The sequence below is a fragment of the Poromitra crassiceps genome (assembly GCF_964638095.1).
Source record: "Poromitra crassiceps genome assembly, chromosome: 1".
Taxonomy (NCBI): Eukaryota; Metazoa; Chordata; class Actinopteri; order Beryciformes; family Melamphaidae; genus Poromitra; species Poromitra crassiceps.
In genome coordinates, this window is record NC_139623.1 from 84,038,577 (window position 1) to 84,060,424 (window position 21,848).

Genomic DNA, 21,848 nt, shown 5'->3' on the forward strand with positions numbered 1-21,848 from the left:
TAAATCCTATTATTTCCAGGCAGTAAAGTCTTTCCATCTAGTACAAGGTAATGACTTTGCCAGATTCGCTCACTACATTCTATCTCTCTAATTAGTTTGTGTGGGCACAGGCGCATCACAACTGGAAGAAGCACAGATGTGCTGCGTCACGTGGTTGGCTCAAGCACTAGAAGTATCTGCAGGCCAATTCCTTGTAGCCATCCCTCTCGCTAGAGCATACTGTACCTGTATGTTATTCTTGAGATTTGTCACAGAAATGCCATCATATGGAAACACTACCAAATTATTCTTGACTGAGTTATTTGTTTTTTTCACTAATGTACCTTTAATATAGGTACCTATCTATTGTGTGTTTGTTTGTTTTTTCATTTAAGGGGCATGCCATCTTGAGATGTGCCATTATGAACAACTGAAAAAGAATTGAGCAGTTGGTGTCTGTGTCCTTTCTGTTATTTTCGTTCCTTCACAAATCACTGCTCCACCCACAAGCAAACTGAAACGCTCCCTGTTTTTTCTTCTTCTTCTTTTTTACTACACTTTTTGGTTTAATTACTTACCAGTATGCATCCCCCCCCCCCACTACACCCCCCACCCCCCCCACTACACCCCCCCCCCCCACACACACACACACGTAATTTCACAATTGTGTTTTTCCGACACTCTATTTACCCTGGTGCAGTACTTGAATATTGTAAAAGGTTTTCAATGTTGATATGCATTTGTAAGCTTGTAAAGATCACTGCATCAGTGCCAACCACTGCTAACGACATGTGTAAGCATTTGGAATAGTATGTATACTGAATATTTTTTATAGTAATTGTATAATGATTAATTCATCTTGAATCAAAATGTTGTTTTGTAAGGACCTACAGTATACTTTTGTAGCATCATTAGTAACCAATGATTCTTCATCATTTAATGAGGCGGTAACATGGTTATATTGCCTTAAGTTGCATTTGTATCATGCTACCGCCATTATGAATGAATCTGTATCACATAGTATGAGCAGTATTACTTAATGTATATTAAGCATACATCAAATGAAGATTGCTGTATTTTATGAGTAGTCTTGTATGGGAAGAAAAAAAAGCCAGCACATTATCTTGTAAGACTTGAAATAACATTCTGCAATGAGTACCCATTACGGATTGTGATGCATTGGCTGCTGTTACATCTTATGTATTATCATACTAGTTTAATACAAAGAGCTGCTTGATATTTCAATATTATGCTAAAGATTGGTTATATCTATTAATCATAGCTTTGTTTTTCTGTTCTGTAGCTTAACAAAACAGCCTTAGTGATTCAGCTCAGAAGCACAAACGAACCTTGCCCAGATATTGTATTTTATCACTAAATAAAGTGATTGTGGTTTCAAAACAAATCCTGGTATTCATTTCCTCTTTACTAGAAAATGTATCTTATATTCATTGGTATTATGAATATGTGTATTATCTCCCTAATCTCCAGTACTGCTCATGTTCTCAAATCCAGTTATATGGACATGACTGATGTAGAGTAATAGATTGTAGGGTTTAAGGATGTTTCAGTAACATAGCGAGAGAGAGATTCCAGATAAGTGTCCACAGTGAAAGACTAGAAAGATTTGATCATCATGATTAGGAGGACTTTGAACTGGTAAATATTTGATCATCATGGTTAGGATGACTTTGAACTGGTAATAATGGAGAGCCTCACTGGAAGCTTGGTATCCAAGTTTCCATTCTGCTTACTCTCCATACAGTAGGATCTCTTTGATCAAAGCCTTCCCCTACCTGTCCATCATATTACATGGGTGCTGATTACAATAACCACAGACACAGCCCTAGTCCTAGTTTTTACTGCACTTTCCTTTTCTAACCTTATGCTGGTATTGAAATGCATTATGAGGTGCCCCTTTCACACTTTTGTTTTTTGGGGGTTTGGATATGTGGTGTTAAAATCCTGTCTTGCTTTTAGGCCCTGAACTCACTGAAAAGGTTCAATGTTCTCTCTGTAATTACTCCTCACCGTTAACAAAAGTATTCCAAGGTTGTTGTTCTATAGTTTACACCAGCGATACTCAACTTGCTTTGCCCGGGGGCCACTTTTGTGAAATGATAGAAGGCCAGGGGCCAGTTAATAAACAAACAATATTCATTTTTCTGTAGCGGATTGTAGGTTTTTGGGGTGTCAGCCGGAGTTTAGTCTGACAATGTTGTGCACACCGGATAGTTAGTTAGGTTAAGTTAGTTAGGTTAAGTACATACATAAGTGCCTGGGTAGCAAGCAGACGGCGGTATTTAACAATTTAGCAGCTAAATCATAGATTATTGAAAGATAACAGGCCGCAAGTTGAGTATCACTGGTTTACACTCTAACCTAACATTCGCTCAAAGTACTAAGCATGTCCTAGTAATTACATTTCTCATTCCATCTGTTTGCCTCTTAGCAGTGAAGAGACTACGTACATGTACAAACACAGGCTTTCCGCTCATAGAACTAGCTCTGTGTGCTTTGCTAACCCAGTCATTATCAAGGCAGCATCTCTCCCACTAAATTGTCCACTAAAGTCTCCAAGGCTTACGTGAAAGGAACCGTGCTACCTGACATATGCTCCACTCAAAAAGACACGCTGCCACCTCAAGGCCATTGTTTGTATTCCTTATACAACTGACTGGGCTCCACCAAATACATGTATGAAGTTCTGCTGTTTGGGTCTAACGATGAGCCCTAGTATGATGCATGCTGTCCTCTTGGTATGGACATAGAGGTGCAACAATATTTTCTCCTTTTTACTGGCAGATCTGCAAGGAGTAGGATGCTTCAATCCCCATAGCTACAGCATGTGTCCAATGTACCAACCAAAGGGAACAAGCATACTAACATGTCATCCCCCAACAGTCATGTAGTTCCTTGGGTCAGTCAGTTAAGAAAAAGCGAAACAACTATTTTGGACCAAATTCAACATGGCGGAAAAACTTGTGGATGGAAATGGGAGTGGCCTATAGATGCAACTATAGGCAAAATTAAATTTTTTATAGTAGCTCAGAGTACATACCTGCACACGTATACAAAGTTTGGTTACCATAGCACAATGCATTCCAGAGTTAAGGCGATTTTTGTGAAATAGAACCAACCGACGACAGTTGACGAAACTTTGGAAGATAATTACTGTATATGAAAACGGTGTGGACTGTAAAAAAAAAACTGCTATGGGACTTTTGTGCAGGACAGTCCAGTGTCCTGTGTGTCTTGGTTTGGTGAAGTTTGGACACAAATTGTAGGGGTAATTGGGGGGACAGTTTTGGACAAAATTCGAAATGACGGAAAATCTTGTAGGCACATTGGAATTTTGACCCAGACTGATGCATTGTCCCCCCCCCCCCACCAGTCGACAATCATCAGTCAGATATACTGTATATTCACAGACAGACAGGCAAACAGATAGATCAATCATCAGTCAGATATACTGTATATTCACAGACAGGCAAACAGATAGATCAAAACATTGACATACTGTAACTCACAACAGTAAGACTAAAAGCCTTGCTCCCTGAAGGAGCCCTTAGATAGGTTTACTGAAGAGCAATGAGGAATCGAGGATATTCATCTGTGCTTATGCCATCCAGTTTGTTTTTGTCTTTTTTTCCCTGCCTGTTGCCAACGGAAATGTGCATGATTTGAGTGTATGTAGGGGATTCCTACAGATCTCATTTGAGTGTATGTAGGGGATTCCCACAGATCTGATTTGAGTGTATGTAGGGGATTCCCACAGATCTGATTTGAGTGTATGTAGGGGATTCCCACAGATCTGATTTGAGTGTATGTAGGGGATTCCCACAGATCTGATTTGAGTGTATGTAGGGGATTCCTACAGATCTGATTTGAGTGTATGTAGGGGATTCCCACAGATCTGATTTGAGTGTATGTAGGGGATTCCCACAGATCTGATTTGAGTGTATGTAGGGGATTCCTACAGATCTGATTTGAGTGTATGTAGGGGATTCCCACAGATCTGATTTGAGTGTATGTAGGGGATTCCTACAGATCTGATTTGAGTGTATGTAGGGGATTCCCACAGATCTGATTTGAGTGTATGTAGGGGATTCCTACAGATCTGATTTGAGTGTATGTAGGGGATTCCCACAGATCTGATTTGAGTGTATGTAGGGGATTCCCACAGATCTGAGTCATTTACTGTTTGGTCTCCTATATTTGTGTGCACCCTCACAAGTGCTTGGCAAAAGACCAGTTACCTCATCTGACCAGACCTCTGCCCCAGCAATCTATTAGTCTTCTTCAACTATGTCTCCAGCTGAAGTTATCAACCTGGTGTCACGAGTGTACGAGTGAGGCATAAATGTGATACGTGATGGCTCTATCTTGTGTTGGTATTACAATATGAGTTGCCCCTTTCACACCGGTTTTGTGGGTTGATGTGGTATTAAAATCATGCCCTTTGCAGTATATACTGTAAAACAAGCACAAACCTTTTAGGCTGCGGTACTTCCCCCCCTGACTTTTCCATCTCATGATCCTGGCTGGTCCAGCACCGTGGTGTAAAAAGAAAAAACGTTAAGGTGTGCTGCACAATGGAATAATACTTTCATTTGTTTCAAAAATAATTCACCAACAATGCAATCTATGAATTCCTAAAGCAGTGCATTTTGTAAAGTAAATAAGTAGGGGACTGCACAGACTGTTGACCTTGTATCCCAAGGAGTCATTACTCTTCATTATTGGGCCTCCTGCCTATGCCAAGACTATGCTCCTTGAATCAGTGGAACATATGCTGCTGCAACACAGCATGCTAAAAGGCTATACTCTATTTCCTATGCTGTCCTCAAATTGCATACAAATTGTATTCACAGCAAAAAAGTAATGTTCTGTATAAGAGATTGACATTGAATGGCAAACTAAAATACAATATCATCCAGAGTCTCTCGTGAATTGTTAGTTATCAATTTCCATGGTAATGCCATACAGTTGTGAGATGCTTGGATGTTGGTATCAACTTAAGCAGGTGGGTATTTGACTCAGATAAGACTGGATTGAATGTTTACGTCTATTGTATTCTTTTCCACAGGTCATCTTCAGGAAAGGTGAGTCCAGAGAGCATTCGTTCAAAGGCGTCAGAATCATCTGAAGATGGACAGCGCAAAAAGATGCCCCCAAGTCCAGGGAAGAAGGAGGAATTGTCTTTATACAAGAAGACTAAAAGAGCAATAATTAGCAAGAAGTACAGCATCTCCAAGCACGAAGCTGAAGCCACAACGCCCATCGAACTCATCAGCCGAGGCCCAGATGGACGCTTTGTCATGGACCCCAGTGAGGCGGAAATGTCTGTTAAGCCCCGGCGAATCGAGGGCTTCCCCTTTGTGGAAGAGTCAGACCTCTATCCTGAATTCCGGCAGTCAGACGAAGAGAATGATGATCCCAGGCCTCTGCCCCCAGTTATGGCCAGCCTTCGGCCGCACCAGATTTCCCCCATCTCCAGTCACGAGTCCTACCTGCAGCCTCCAGCCTACAGCCCTCGCTTCCAGAGGCCCTTGGACGGTATGACCATCATGGAGAGCAGTCGGCTCCAGGCAACAGGGCAAATCCGAGGCTCTCTCCATCACAGGGCTTTCTATGGCTACCTAGGTGCCCCTGGGGATCATGATCCCCCACCTCCTTTCTACATGCCTGATACCAGCCCACTCAGCTCTGTCATGTCCTCCCCTCCATACCTTGCTGAGGGGCCCTTTGGTCACCCCATGATTCCTGAAGAGATGGGCGAGGGTGATATCCAACAGTATACTGTCTCTGGCTTCCCTCTTCCTCTGACACTCACCTCTTCCTCTCGTACTCCGGAGATTTGGCAGGGACTGGACTTCACGTTTGCAAGTCTGGAGGGGCCCCACTTCATTTTTCCACCACATCGTCCTTTACATCTCCGCCATGACTCCCCCTATCCTCCTCCACCTCATGTCCTTCCCCTCAGTGCTTTCCAGCCTTCCTCCCTCCCAATGCCCACTTACCCAGCTGTTCTGCCACTGGAGGCCCCAAAGAGCCACTCAAGAAAGTCTCCCAGCAAGGCCAAGCCTCGTGGCTCCCCAGCCAAGCATTTAGCTATGCAAGAGGCACATCTAGGGCAGCTAAGACACACAAGCCACGGTATGGGTATGCCAGTTTTGCCTTACCCCGATCCAATGGCCCACATAGTCCCTAGCACATTTAGTAGCCTGGACACTCGATGGTTCGAGACCGCCCCTCGTTTCAGTCCCAGACAGGCTCGTAGGATGGATTCTGGCATGCATCAGGTGGTCCTCCAACCCTCTCGACTCTCACCCCTTACCCAAAGCCCATTTACTTCTCACGAGGGCTCCCCAGAGATTGTAGTGCGTCCCCGGCCTCGTCCCAGCCATGTCCACCCTCCCATACCTCCAGAGATGTCTGAGATTAGCCTCCTCCCTCCTTCCACAGCCAGCTTCTCAAGGAGATCGTCTCCCTCTTCCTCACCTGCCAAAGGCCAGGGTAGCAGGAGAGCAAGTCCCAGCTACCGCTCCCACATGGCCTTTGCAACCTCTGCAACCAGCTACCCGTCCCAGTCCCCGTCACCCCCCATGGAAAGCAGCAACATGTTTGGGCAGATGCCATCTCAGAGGAGGACTGAGGAGGAGATCCTTCCGTCTGAGCCCTCTCCATCCCAGTTATCAGCTTCAGGGTAGGTGCAGTAGGCTTCCAGAGAGGGATACCATTTGAGTCATCTGCCCCGGCCCATAATGCTTTTTGACGTGTCAAGTTGCTCTGACATTTGAGTTACCAAAGGGCTCTCTAATATCCATCTTTGAAATGAAAAAAAGTGAGATGGGGAAAAAAACAACTATATGGCAAATTAGTTCTGTAATTTAAGCCGAATTTAATTTTGTTAACACGTGATTGTAAAGTGCAAAATAGAAAACATATGTGAAGAATTCTATTCGAATGATTTGCAAACCTTGTTGTTGTATTGATTTATTTGATGAGCTTTGTTTTAAATTCAGTCAATGCTGCTTTTCATGTCAGACATCAAGTAAAACATATTCATCCATTGAATCTGTGAAGCAGTGTTCAGAAATGATCACCTTGAAAAATACACTGCATATTTCAGTAATTATTTCTAACTATTTCAGTGACTTGACAAGACAATGCATTTGCTTCACAGATTACATATCAGACCTTTTGGGGCTACAGTACATGTTTGAAGAAAAAAGAGCATTTTCAATGCGCTGTGTACTGTAGTTTGTTCGGCACAAGCCCCTAAAAGCCTGGGAATCAGCAAGACATCAGCACAGGACGCCTGTTTTTCCATCTGTATCATGCTTTACCCTGCTTTCACCACACAGGAGGAATCCCATAATATGCATCCAATTGATTCCCCAGACAAAACACTAATTGTTATGTCTATTTCCAAGCCTTTGAAGATGCCTTTATCATGCAGAGGGATGCTTTTAAGGAGAGTTCATCTTGGCAGGCCCTGCGGCCCATCCTCGTCCTTAGTAACCTGACTGCATGACCGATTCTCCCAACCTTCAACCCTTCCAGACCTTCCCACCTTACTTCCCTATCCCCTAACCTTCCTTTCCCCAACCCCTTCAATTGTCCCCAGGGACACCCCCAGGTCTGACTACCAAGGGAAGGTTGTTGGGCAAAGTGTGTCACAGGGCCTGTCTGCTTCTCATGTAATGCAATGTCTCCATCATTATGAATTAGGGGCAGTATGGTGATTCTTGATGGCTCCTGGAGTCTTACCTGCTTTGTTTTTGATTGATCTCAGCTATCTGGGCAGCGTTGTTGTGACCAGGTCCTCTACACCACAATAGGTAAGGGTTGGATCCATGTCTGAAAGGGGGGGGTTAGCAGGTGGGACTTTTTTGATCACCTCGTCCTTTAAAGGGGAATACAAGACTTTGAGTCTTACTTTGTTGAGTTTGTTCCTTCAGTCAACCTTGTAGTTCATTTCACTTATTTCCTTTTTTCCTTTTTCTCAAAGTGGCTATGCTTTTTCAGTTCTGCAGTCTTTAGTACAGTATGCATTCTGACTGGTATGCATATGCCATCTTGTAGATAACAGACTAGGTCAGGGAGGTATCACCAACATAATTTCATGCTTGAATGGTTTGCTAACTGACCACATTCACATGCAATTTGGTGAGATTTAGGGTTAGGGTAGGATTGATCGAGTCTCAAATGAAACAACCTCATGAAATCACTTCAACTAGACTACTGTACAGTAACCTAATCAGCCTTGACCTAGCTGGAATTTTCATGTGATTGAGGTATTGGTTCGCATTTTTTAAATAACACTGTACTGTAGATGCCACAAAAATGTTGAATCAGTAAAGAATAAAAGTTTTTAAAGGAATGTTGCTACAGTTTGAGTAGTGTGCTGTGCAAGGACTTTTCCCTCTAATACACAGGCCTCAGTGCCAACATCATGCTTTTTCATAATGTTTAAAATAAAAGCAAAGACTGTGCATGCCCAAAAAGTGAAACCAAACAGCTGCACACAAGAACTCAATAGGTAATCCATTGGTGGTCAGTGATATGACTGACTCCAGACTAGAGATAAGGCCACACATAGGTTGTGTGTTTGCCAGTGATAATTCAATAACCTGTAAATATTGTATCGACTGTTGAAGATTATTACAACTTGTCCATTCATTTATGAAATTGACAATGCGTCTGTATAGATTTAAAATGTTACTTTACTTAAAAACACTCTTAACATCCTTCTCAAGCGTGACACAGTCTGCCATTTATAATTTACAGATGATTATGTTATACGGCACCAATTGAAAATATTTGGGAGGACCCCTATATCCCAGAAATATTTTTTAAGATTGGCGTTATGAACTCAACTTTGGCTGTGTGTCCACTGGGAACTGTCCTTTTGCATATTCACAACAGTGCTGAAAACTTAGCATGTTTTTTTATATCAGAGCACAAACACAAGCATTTTAGCAGAAGAGCACTGGACTTTCTTCAACAGTCTCATAGCAACAGCGGGAGGCCATATCTGTTAAGCCCTTCTAGATTTTAAAAGAAGAAGAAAAAGGGACTTCTAGATTAAAAAAAAAAAAGAAACCTTCTAGAATAGATTAGAAGAAGAAAAAGAAAAATACCTTCTAGATTAAAAGAGAGAGAGATTCCTGGTGGACACATCGCCTGAATCCCCTGTATAGAGCATCTGTAGAGAGCATGGAGCAAAGCACCCAAGTTAACAACTGCACTTGTAAGTTTGGACTGCAGAACAGTTCTCACTGCCATTTGAAGCAAGTGTCTAACCAAAACTGCTGACGCACTTCTTTCTATCCTGAGGAACAAAGATTTTGCCAATGGCATGCAGAGGGGAGGGCATGCAGAGGAGCAAAGATCTGAGGAACAAAGATTTTGCCAAGGGCATGCAGAGGGGAGGTCATGCATAGGGGAGGTCATGCAGAGGGGAGGCCATGCAGAGGGGAGGTAATGCAGAGGGGAGGGCATGCAGAGGGGAGGTAATGCAGAGGGGTGGGCATGCAGAGGGGAGGCCATGAAGAGGGGAGGGCATGCAGAGGGGAGGCCATGCAGAGGGGAGGTAATGCAGAGGGGAGGACATGCAGTGGGGAGGCCATGCAGTGGGGAGGCCATGCAGAGGGGAGGGCATGCAGAGGGGAGGCCATGAAGAGGGGAGGGCATGCAGAGGGGAGAGCATGCAGAGGGGAGACCATGCAGACGGAGGGCATGCAGAGGGGAGGGCATGCAGAGGGGAGACCATGCAGAGGGGAGGACATGCAGAGGGGAGGCCATGCAGTGGGGAGGCCATGCAGAGGGGAGGTCATGCAGAAGGGAGGGCATGCAGAGGGGAGGCCATGAAGAGGGGAGGGCATGCAGAGGGGAGGCCATGCAGTGGGGAGGCCATGCAGAGGGGAGGTCATGCAGAGGGGAGGTCATGCAGAAGGGAGGGCATGCAGAGGGGAGGCCATGAAGAGGGGAGGGCATGCAGAGGGGAGAGCATGCAGAGGGGAGACCATGCAGACGGAGGGCATGCAGAGGGGAGGGCATGCAGAGGGGAGACCATGCAGAGGGGAGGACATGCAGTGGGGAGGCCATGCAGAGGGGAGGACATGCAGTGGGGAGGCATGCAGAGGGGAGGACATGCAGTGGGGAGGCCATGCAGAGGGGAGGACATGCAGTGGGGAGGGCATGCAGAGGGGAGGACATGCAGAGGGGAGGCCATGCAGAGGGGAGGACATGCAGTGGGGAGGGCATGCAGTGGGGAGGCCATGCAGAGGGGAGACCATGCAGAGGGGAGACCATGCAGAGGGGAGGCCATGCAGAGGGGAGGGCATGCAGAGGGGAGGGCATGCAGACAGAGGACATGCAGAGGGGAGACCATGGAGAGGGGAGGGCATGCAGAGGGGAGGGCATGCAGACAGAGGGCATGCAGAGGGGAGGGCATGCAGAGGGGAGACCATGGAGAGGGGAGGGCATGCAGACGGGAGGGCATGCAGAGGGGAGGCCATGCAGAGGGGAGGGCATGCAGAGGGGAGGGCATGCAGACAGAGGGCATGCAGAGGGGAGGGCATGCAGAGGGGAGACCATGGAGAGGGGAGGGCATGCAGACGGGAGGGCATGCAGAGGGGAGGCCATGCAGAGGGGAGGGCATGCAGACGGGAGGGCATGCAGCGGGGAGGCCATGCAGAGGGGAGGGCATGCAGAGGGGAGGGCATGCAGACGGGAGGGCATGCAGAGGGGAGGGAATGGAGTTAGGCTGATGACCCCCCTAGTTTTGAGTGAAGTGCCCTTTGAAGTGCTTTTGAATGTATTCCCCTTTAAAGTCGTGTTCATGTGCAAAGTGCCATGCATGCCATCGCTAAATATTGCTCTTCCGTTTGAAAAAAAAGAAAAAAGAAAGAAACAATTATATGGATAAACTCTTGTTACATTTGTTGTCCTAGTGCTTCGCTTTTTCTTTTGGCTTATTTTTCATTATGTGACTGTTCCCGAGTAGTCATTTTCCCCTCCCGCCATCTCTCCCCCTGTCAGCATGGTGAAGCCCATTGTAGACAGTATCCATGTCTATGAATACATATCGATGATGCTTTGTTGCTCAGCTGTGATTCTCCCTCTCTACTAACAACATTGGGTTTCTCTCTGCAGCCGCGGTGGGAAGATGGCCTCTCTGTAATTCTATTTGTTTTCTGTGCCTTGAGGGAACCCAGTGTGTGTTTGTGGCAGAATCCATGTCATGTGCCTCCGTGAATGGGAAGGAGGTCTGCAGATGCTATCATGAGCAGCTGGGAAATATACACACCACACAGTGAAATCATTTGCATCTGTTATTTTCAGAGATTCCATTTCAAAAGAAAATTTCAATTTGCTATGCGGTTATTAAGTATAACTGTCATAAATAGCCAAATCGTGTTTACTCTTTATTCAAAATATATATTTTTTTATTTCTCTCTGAAGCCAGCAGTGCAAATTTGTTATGCACTGTAGGCCCCTACTGGATAACATTGACCACTGTCTTACCCTTGTGCCCTACACATTCTGAGGTGAATGGATGGTTTTGAAAATGATGTGATACTTTACTTCTCTTTGGATTACAAATTGTTTATCAGATCAATTTGAGCAAATTATCACATAATTAGTATGGAAATGTGTGATTAAGTACAGCTAATAATAACCCTGAAAGACAACAAACTTTCAAGTTGCACAATGCTAGAAGTAACTTAACACGGCATCTGGATTTTGCAAACCCATGGTGAAACATAATTGATTGTAAATACAAGCTTAGTACTTGCTACATCCAGATGACTCACAAGGCTGTGCTAATAGAGAATCAAAGTGGACGTCACTTCCTGCCTCACCATGCGTACCAAGGTCTTAAAGAAAATATTAATGGTGGTGAACGGCAAGAGACAATACTTTTTTTTATCCTGTTTGAATTGTACCATGAGGTCCACATGTAAATTTGGTCAATTTAAAAGATAACTATGCATGTAAAGAAAGTTGCAGTTTGGGGCACGGTGGCACAGTGGTAGCGCTGTCGCCTCACAGCTAGAAGGTCCTGGGTTCGATTCCCACCTGGGACGCTGTGAGCGCTGAAGGAGTGCGTGCCCGTCCGCACGTCCTCGAGTGCCCACCGCCTGGGTGGGGTCGTCAAAAAGGGCCTTTCTGTGTGGAGTTTGCATGTTCTCCCCGTGCCCCCTGGGGGTTTCCTTCATATAGGAACCCCTCACCAAAACATGCAATATCCTGGTCGCTAAAGTGGTGCCTCCTCTGGTCGTTCGGGGCACCTGTTCGGAGGAGGGGAACTCGTTGGAATAGCGTGATCCTCCCACATGCTATGTCCTACCGGTGAAGCTTCCCCTGCCAGGTGAAAAGAAGCGGCTGGCTACTGCTCATGTCTCGGAGAAAGCATGCAGCCAGCTTCGGCTCTCCCCAGATCAGCAGAGGGTGCAGCAGCAACCAGGATAAATAAATTAAATTAGCACTAATAGGGGATAAAAATGGGATAAAAAATCTGGAGGGGGAAAAAAATAAAAGAAAGTTGCAGTTTGTCGTGAACCTGAAACGTAACGTTTAGTTTTGTATGAAACCGCTCAATCGACTACATCTCTCATGTCGCACAATATACGTCACATCAACATGGCCTGGCAGGAGAGACATCACTTATGCGACTGGTTGTGTGTATAGTCTTTCTGATTTATAACTTATAGTGCCACAGTTTTACCACAAACTGTGACTTTCTTGACTTGCAAAGTTATCTTTTAAATTGACAAACATATACCCCGTGTCACAATTCAAACAGGATCAAAACAAGTAAGTAACATATCTCTCCCTTCACCACCATTCATATATTTTTAAGACACAGGTTGGCATACAGTAGGGTCTGACCGGAAAGGGAGGGACTTTGGCTCTCTATAGTAGATCTAATCACTGTTTTTCAGTCTTTTGAGAAAATCTGTTGCTGGACTTCAGACTGCAGCTCCTGAGGTGTCTCACGTTGATCCTTTGGCAATGTGCTGCACCTCTCAGCTCAGCACGAGCAGTGCTGTGCTGAGGTGGTTGGGTCTTGGACTCGAGCAGTGCTGTGCTGAGGTGGTTTGGGTCTTGGGCTCGGTGACGCTCCGTCACAGTTAGATAGGGGTCCTCTGACGCTATATAGCCTGGAGTTACCTGTTTTCCCTCTCTCTTGTCTCTATCCAGAACACGTCGAGGTGCGCAGAGTGCCCTTTCGGGGTCTGAGAGGATTGATGCACTGAGATACCAACGTATTAAAAAGGCCAAGAAGATGACAGTGAACAACAATAATTCCAAGACCAGAAAGAAAACAGGTGTGAACCCCTTTGCCCCTTGATGTCCTAAGTGCCTTTTTTGTCTTTTCATACTCCTCTGTCGACATTACTGTCATTCAGAGATCAGGCTCATTTTTTAAGCTAGAGTGAAGATGGTATCATATGGAACTAGAAGACCTAAGGTATCCATTGGCACTAACCATGTCATGCTAGCTTGTCGGGAAGGGGGGTAAATAATGCTCCAAAGTTAGGCAGGTTTGCAGAGGGAAAAACTGGCATGGACATTTTCAAAGGGGTCCCTTGACCTCTTACCTCAAAATATCTGAATGAGAATGGGTTCTATGGGTACCCATGAGTTTCCGTTTATAGATGTGCCCAATTTATGCTAATCCCATGCAGTTTTTGGGAAATACCATGCAGTTGTTTTGCATGCCCTACAAATGTGTTATTTTTGCCTATTCTAATTGAATATTTCAGCATACTGGGGCCCCTAAACAATCTTGGAATTGCATAAATTGGGTATGACTGGAAAGCTGAGACTCTACTTTCATTGTAAGAACATTTTTCAAAACTTTACCTCACTGTATAAAAAGCCTATTGTTACCTCTAGGATAATCACAGCGTCATGAAATCTTAAGGCTATTACACACCAAGAGCGATGTGAATATACAGCACGAAATTGCGATGCACATTTTAACCCACCTGTCAATCACAGCAACAGATGTGTACACGTCGGACGCAAATTTCTGAAAAATCGACCTTGGTCCGAAAAAATAAACACCGCAATAACGCTCAGTGAAACTTTGCCGTTGGTATGCACGGTTGCATTCACGGATATAGGTTCGCAAAATATTATTGACGTGCGAATTAATCGCATGAAAGTCCGCTCCCGATGTGTAAGGACCTTTACACATACGAACTAGAGACCATGGGCATTCAGGGATGCATGGCTTTCCTACTGTAGGTATATTGACAGTAACAGGGTTTCTGAGCGATTTCTAGAACAGAAGTGCTTACCACCAAATTGCTGAAAAATGCAATTCTTATAGAAATGATCCAAAAGTTTTTGATACAAACAACTTCCTCGAGGTCTTGGTGTCTTAATGTGGTATTTTTGAGAGATCTTTGATGATTTTTATCCATTTTTGAGTTGTCAAAAATGGTAAGATTTTGCACCAAATCTGTGTAATGATATCAACCCAAAGATTGCAGCAACAACTTATGAGACATAATTGAGCATGGGATGTCCATCATATTATGTTCCATCATAATGTTCTAAGCCCTTACACACTCTAAACTTTCAACAGTCGAATAGATGCCTAACCAAAACACAATGTGTATTACAGATTTATGACTAGAACATTTTGACACAGTGCTCAGCTGCATCTCAAATTATTCTTCATGTTCCCAGCTTTCAGATGATGTGTACCACTTATAGCCTACTGTTGACCTGCTATCTCACCCTAAAGATCCCCTGTTCCCCCTAAAAGAGACAAAAAAAAGTATGTTGGGGGGTGAGGAGTTGAAGAGCTTCCCAAGAATAAATGATTGTTATAGAGATGAGAGGAACTGTGAGACCTCTTGTGACTGTGAGATCTCATGTTGGCCCAGCAAGTCGCTGGCGCCATTTATTTCCTCATCTCTAACATGTTACAGCCTGTTGTTGGCTAGCTAACATGTGGTAGCTAACTGGTGGTAGCTGTTGTTGTGGTATGTTGCCTCCTCTGAGGAGACGAGACTGAAGACTCAGGCCAGGAACATGGTGTTATAGTCCAGTGGGCCCCTCCCACGAGTCTTGTGACTCAGTCCCAACTTGCGTAATGGCGCGTAGCGCATCATTCTGATATGGAAATGCCTGGAATAAACTGCAGAGCTCTCGGTGCAGGAAAACATGAAAACAAGGTAAAGGCTGCTCATCTGCATAATTACTCACATTGTAATGATACAAAGTGGGTTGAAAATCGGCAAAGCCTCCCTTTAAATAACAAAAGTGTTAAATGTGACTCGCGGTGGATGCTGACTTTGAACACGCCATGAACACGACTCTCCAGTGTGAAAGGCGAGTGTTTATGCCCTCCCCATCCACCCCGCCCACAGCGCCCTTACCGCCCACTGCACTATTTCAATAGCAGACTCTATGAGGTGTGGGACCCCAGGAAGAACAGTTGCTATCTAGGTGGCAAGTTAGCAACTGTGTATATACTCATTTCCTGACTCAGCCGCCTCAGACCGTGACCTGCCTCTTGCCCTCCCTCCACCAGGTGTCTCCACCTCTCAGACCCAGCAGGCCTACACCTCTCAGGTACTCCAGCCCCAAGAAGCTCTCTACCTCCGCAAGAAGAAGAAACGGCCCATCCTCCACGACCCGTACACCCGCTTTTCCGCTCTGCTGTACCGCCGCCCGCCCCAGGAGGACCAGAAGGCTATTTTGGCCAGCATGGACAACATAGACCTGGACCATGCCACCCTCCTCTGAAAGCCCTTCAGGACAAGGTCACATACACGCAATAGGCCCCCACTCCAAAATGCCACTCGCTACATCCAACGTGAAACAAACAATACTCTCAATTTCCTATCAGTAAAGGGGAATACAGTCATTCAGCATTCAGATATGTTACAGATATGCCCTTGGACAGTTCAGTCTATGTTACAGATATGCCCTCGGACAGTTCAGTCTGCAGTAGCGAATGTTCTGACATGTATCGAATAGCCAGACACAAGAGCGAAGAGTTTGCATCAACCCCTACCTGTAATCCATGGTGCCATACAAAAGTGCTGAGCAATGTACTCTGAGACTTGGAAAAGATGCTTAAAGTTACTGTCTTTGGGTATGAGCGAATATTTTCTGAGACCAAACAGTGCTAATGTGCTTTACTATGAAATACACTTATTTCAGTATAAAAGATCAGACAAACAAATTGGAAGTATGACACAGATTATGGTTCTGGTTCCTGGATTTGTATCTCAAAAATATTAATTATTACAGTTGATGACTGATTGGAATGGCCAGGGGCATAGAATATCATATGTGTATGCTTAAATCGACTAGTATTCCCTTTTAACATTTTTTCTGTAGATTTCTAGCAATTTAAATCAAAAATAGATAGCTGCCAGAGGTTTCTGAAGTTTTACTCCAGTGCAAAACGATTTATTTAAAAAAGGCAATACTTCATTAGCAAATCCTGTCTTAACCAGTTGTGCATTTATTTATTTTTTATTTTTTATTTTTTTTATTTTTATTTTTATCTAATTTTCACAGTATTATAGTTTTTGTTTGAAAGGCTTGTGCAGGCTTGGGTCTTGTTTCTTGTGCTGAGCCAATTCCCCATGAAGCTCTGTGGGTCTCAGTTTACAGCACCTTCCAGCGGCTCCACTCCGCCAACAACCTCTCACTCTGCCGAGAAACTCGCCTCACAAACATGGCTGTTCTCACTTCCTACTGTACCAAATATACCTCAGAGAGCACAGGACACGAGACCACACCACCACCAGGATCAGCCAGCACAACAAAACTAGCCTTTCTCATCTTTTCACTCATCGTTGTGCTCTACTTTACTTGCAATGTGTTGTAGTCATCCATACATACTGTATGTGTAATTGTAATTTGTCATACATACCATATTATTACTTTGAGTTCATTCTATTTTAATAACACAGGTACAATGAAAAAGCTTGTCGATAGAAACACATTTTCAACGACTCTGTTATAAATGATCAGGATGTGGAAATGTCTGTCAAACAGAAACACCTCCTTGATCAACTGTATTTTGCATGCAAAAGGAATTATTTTGCCAATATTGGGGTGGAACAGTGAACCACACGGGGTTAAACCAGGAGCTGACAATTCCAGATTATTCTTTCTTGTAACTAATCATATATTGGCACAGAGAAAAGCGGTAATCAGATTATAGATGTTTCTAGAAAAGGGTAATTGTTAGTTGGATTATTGGGAAAAGCTGTTTAAGGGAAAAAGGTCTTTAGATTGTGACATTCCGAATACAAACCTTAAACATTTTGAATTAAGGATGTATAATGGTGATAGAGAATGATTATAGCGGTCTCTGTCTTTGTATGGATTTTGATGGCAAAGCTCTGGAAGACTAACTGAAAGTAATATGTCACACTAACCTTCACTAATCCTGTAATCCAGCGGATTACATTACTGATTAGACTTTAAAGCAGGTAACCAATAATCGGTTACAGATTCCATTTTGTTTTGCCTTAACCTTGACAACATAAAGTCACACGATTGCTCCAGCTTCTCTTCAACTTTGTCTTTAGGTTTTCCTATGGTGTGACAGGGACTGGTATTTTCTCATCATGTGACAGTGGGACTGGTGTTTTGGGTAACAAGAAGGTCGTTTTTCATTTTTATGGATTATGGAAGTGCTTTCAAATGAGGTATCATACATTGAAATCTGAAAATACTTGAAGAACATAATGCTTATTTGAATGTTGATCCTCTTAAAAGCAACATTCAGAGAAAATCGCTCTGAAAGTTGGTGAACAAGCTTGGTTTGCCCTGAACAAGCTTAGTTTGCTAACAAATTATAAGTATTTATTTATGCTGAAAGTAACTGTTGTTTGTTATATTGAGTGCATTATTCATCATCTAAACTTGCGTAATGTGGAGCTTTCAATAAACAACCTTTTATCTTGATTTGTGCGATTTCACGGTTGCCTCCTTGTTACCCCTTTCACCAAACCGTGTCACAGGAAGGTTTGCACTGGAGCAAAATCTTGCCCATCACCGTAGTATCTGTATCTGCCTCTTTTTCTCTTCTGGTCCGGTTCTTATACAGGTAGTCTAGAGTAGACTCTAGAGGGCTCCAAATCCTATTCAGAAAGAACTATAATGCCAAAAACACTGGATTTTCTTTCAATCTGTGAAAACAACCACACAGAGTGGAGGATAGGATTTTGTGCCATAGTATATGATAGTGTTTTTCCCCCATATATATGGGATGGCCTAATTTGTTAAACAAAACAACAACTTTGTATAGCCTTAATGGAACTTCTGGTCAGTTGCCTGTTTCAATTTTGTCTATTTTTTTATTTCTATTTCTATTTTGGCTGTGTGTGTGCGCATGTGTCTGAGTGTTTGTGTGGAAGTAACTGCCTTTATGGCCATTTTCTATATTTAATTCATAGCCTTGGTCTTTGTTCTCTTCGTGTGCTCGTCATGTAAAATGGCAATGTTGAGAGGCATATGTAGACACTCTCAAGACACATCTGGTCCATGTAGGAGCTTTACAGTATGTGGCATAACAAGGCTACACACAGTGAGCCAATGGGTTTTGTTGTGTCTGACCATAGAAACTCCACTGGTACAATCAGTTTTGTTTACATCTTACTCAAATTTAGTATTTGAAAGCAGAGATTCCAGTGATTCTGATGATCAAATATGCCTAATATGTCTAAATGACAAGGAAATGTGGATAATAAGGGGCTAGGTCTCTGAAGATAGACGCGTTGGCTCAATTTTGAAATGCTCCCCTAACAACTCCCCTCTGTACTTCGGCAGCTTTCAAAATAAGGCGGGTATCCAATCACCTGCCACGGTTATGTTTCCGAGTGTCGTGATTGGTCAAATATCATCCATCAAACCGGTATGAAACTTTTTTTCTTTTCTTTTTTTAAGATGACAACATCCTCTGTCCACATTTGAATGGGCTGAAGTACAGACTGTCTCTGGAGCATTCGAAGATTGTGGAAGAGATAGACTGGCTTGAGAGACTAATTGGTAAGGCAAAGCAAGTGCCATAACATCAGAAGCTCTAATATCACACAATATATATGCTATAGAAGAAAACACATTTTAAATCAACAAAGGATATGTGTAGTTTTTGTTTCTGTTTTTTTTTCAGTTTTTCCTCAAAAGGTGCCCAATTTTCTACAGATGGTGTATTCGCTAGTAGATATCAACATATCTTGGGCCCATAAGGTATGACATGACCATCCCATAGGGATACATTTTTGTGATTTATTTTAATTTTGTTTGACAGAACCGTTTATGTTTTTTGTAGGGCTGTCAGCGTTAACGCGTTAATCGCGATGCGATTAAGGGCCGACCATTTTTTTAAATCACGTTAATCGCATGCCGCTATTTTGTCCCTTCGTCGCACCCGTACTTGTAGTCAAGCCGTTCGCAGCGGCTTCCTGTCTCCTGCCTGTGCATGCATGGAAGAGAAAGACAGCAATACGCTTCTAAATGGCTCGTTTTACTTTAAAAAACTCCCCAAATGGCACAGTGGTCAAGTCAAGAGCAGTAGTTTGCACCTTGTGTAAAACGGAATTAAAATATCATCGAGTTTGAGCTATCACCTAAAAGCTAAGCATACCGAGCAGCTAGCGGCCAGCTAGCAGCCAGCTAGCTAGCGCGAGACTCATCACTCATTCTTCCTTCAGAGTCTCGGATGCGCGGGTCCTCTAACCACTGGGAGATCAGCTCCAATGGCTTCACACGATATACACGTTATCAATACACAGTTTCCAATACCGAGCCATTATTCACATGGAAGTGCCAGTTTTTAGCTCAGACACATTTTGGGTTTCGACTGCTCCACAGCGCCTCCGCTGTAAGTATCGGTTCTGGAGCGTAATTTTGTAGACATTGTTACCTCCTGTCTACATTGCACTTCTATTGAATTGAAAATAAATCTAAAATTCAAGATCACAAAGTACATTTATTTGCATTAATATCTAATTGAAAATGCTTTGAAATGCAAAATAATGGCATTTTAAACATGCGATACAAAGATGCGATTAATCGCGATTAAGTATAGTTAATCGCCAGATTAATCGCGATTAAGAAAATTTATCGTTTGACAGCCCTAGTTTTTTGTTGTACTTATTTTCTCAAAAGCAAATACAAACAGTGGCGTAACGTCATTGCCATGGGCCCCGGTGCAAATATTAGCTCTGGGCCCTAAGTAAAAATTAGCCTATATTGTTATAGAAAATATGGACTCACTCATACATATTTCGTCAGGCAGATTTTAGCCGTCTATTGTGCGATAGCAGGACCCCAGAAGGATAAACAAGAGGGGCGGCTACGCTACGTGAAGGGATATTCCTCCGCTCTTGCTCCAGCTCCATATATGGTCAATGATGTCACCAGAACCTCACAGGAGACTCCGCTGAAGACACGTTGGAAAGAGAACGCGTTCGTATTTTCCCATACGATGACGTCAATCCACTGAATCCAGTAAATTAAACTTAAAGCTAGCATTTGTTAGCCTAGTAAGCTACATGAGGGAGTGCAGACTGCATAATACAGCATGGGAGTTTATTTGGAGTCGGACTGCAGCAGAAACCGTAAGTACGTCACGTCTCCCCAAAGCGAGACTCGCTCTTCATGGGCTCTTGACAGTTCTGGGCCCCGGTGCATTGCACCGCCTGGAACACCGATCCTTACGCCAGTGAATACAAAAATACAAGTTCAAGGTCATCATCTAAATAGAGGTAGATAAAATAATGAGAGAGAGAAACCACATAGAAAACAATATTTAAGATGGCAAAACAGTTGACGTTGTTTTGAGCAACAACTGTCACAGCGGCAACTCCAAAATAGTCCATGTTTCTAAGTTTAGCTGTTTTTTTAGTAAATGTTAAAGGCTATTTCCACAATAGATGTACACAAAAGTTTCAAAGTTTCTTTATCCAAATGCTGTCTGAACTCTCCTCACATTCTTTTAGTCAAGGTCTTTCTGTGGATCACACACAGAAATAATTTCATTTCTATCTAATACGTGTCATGACATCTCAGATACCAGAGAAAAGATTATTTATACAGTTTACTGTGACAGTTCTTATTACTGCATAAACATTTTTGAAAAGCAAAAAATGTTCACCAATGTGCAACTTATTAGGATGTATGAAAACTATTGGTGTCATGTCTTTTGAAAGAATATAAAAGCATATGGTCCCGATGTTAAAATACCTGCATCAATTTGTCTTTTTTACACTGGAATTAGCATGTCTGCAAAGTTACATCATTTGTTGGCCAATGGTTAGGTGTTTTCTTTGTGGCTGTATTATCCCAAAGCACATTTATTGTGGAAATAGCCTCAAAGTGTAAACCGAGATCGTCACAGCTCATTGTAACTAAAACTAAACATCTAAAACACCTTAACTAAACTGAAACTATGATCTCTGCCATCAAGCTAACATGAAAGTCAACATGAATCATTTTAGTTTTACTCATTTAATTTTAAGGGGCAAAATTAGAAAAGAGGAGTAGAATGTAAAGCTACTAAATGTTACACTAACCAAAAAGAAGGCATGTCATCACAGGTGCTTCAACGGTGGTGTCAAACAGGCCCCTAAGCAGCCTACGGTGCTAATCTGGTAAGAAAACCATAAGGTGATACCGTACTAATGTGAATAATCCTTATATACAGAGGACTGCAAATACCCATAATATTTGCTTGTACATACATCATATTCTACCTATATGCCTATGTTGTTTCAGTTTGTTTAAATGAGGTATTATTGCTACAGACGTCTGTGAAATCACAATTTAGGAGCTTTGCCACGTAAATATTGGTTCACATTTTGGTT

The 21,848-nt window shown here is 43.2% G+C and overlaps 1 protein-coding gene across 1 annotated transcript in view; it reads left to right on the forward strand.

Moving 5' to 3' along the window:
- igsf9bb (immunoglobulin superfamily, member 9Bb) overlaps window positions 1-15,762 on the forward strand; it is a gene marked incomplete at both ends in the record, with an annotated part of 258,140 nt that extends 242,378 nt beyond the window's left edge. Inside the window, 3 exons of the mRNA XM_083640982.1 lie at window positions 5,069-6,688; window positions 13,198-13,325; window positions 15,548-15,762. Of these exons, the coding sequence (XP_083497108.1) occupies window positions 5,069-6,688; window positions 13,198-13,325; window positions 15,548-15,762 (1,963 nt within the window). The remainder of the gene's footprint in view (window positions 1-5,068; window positions 6,689-13,197; window positions 13,326-15,547) is intronic.
- Between the last annotated feature and the right edge of the window lie 6,086 nt (window positions 15,763-21,848).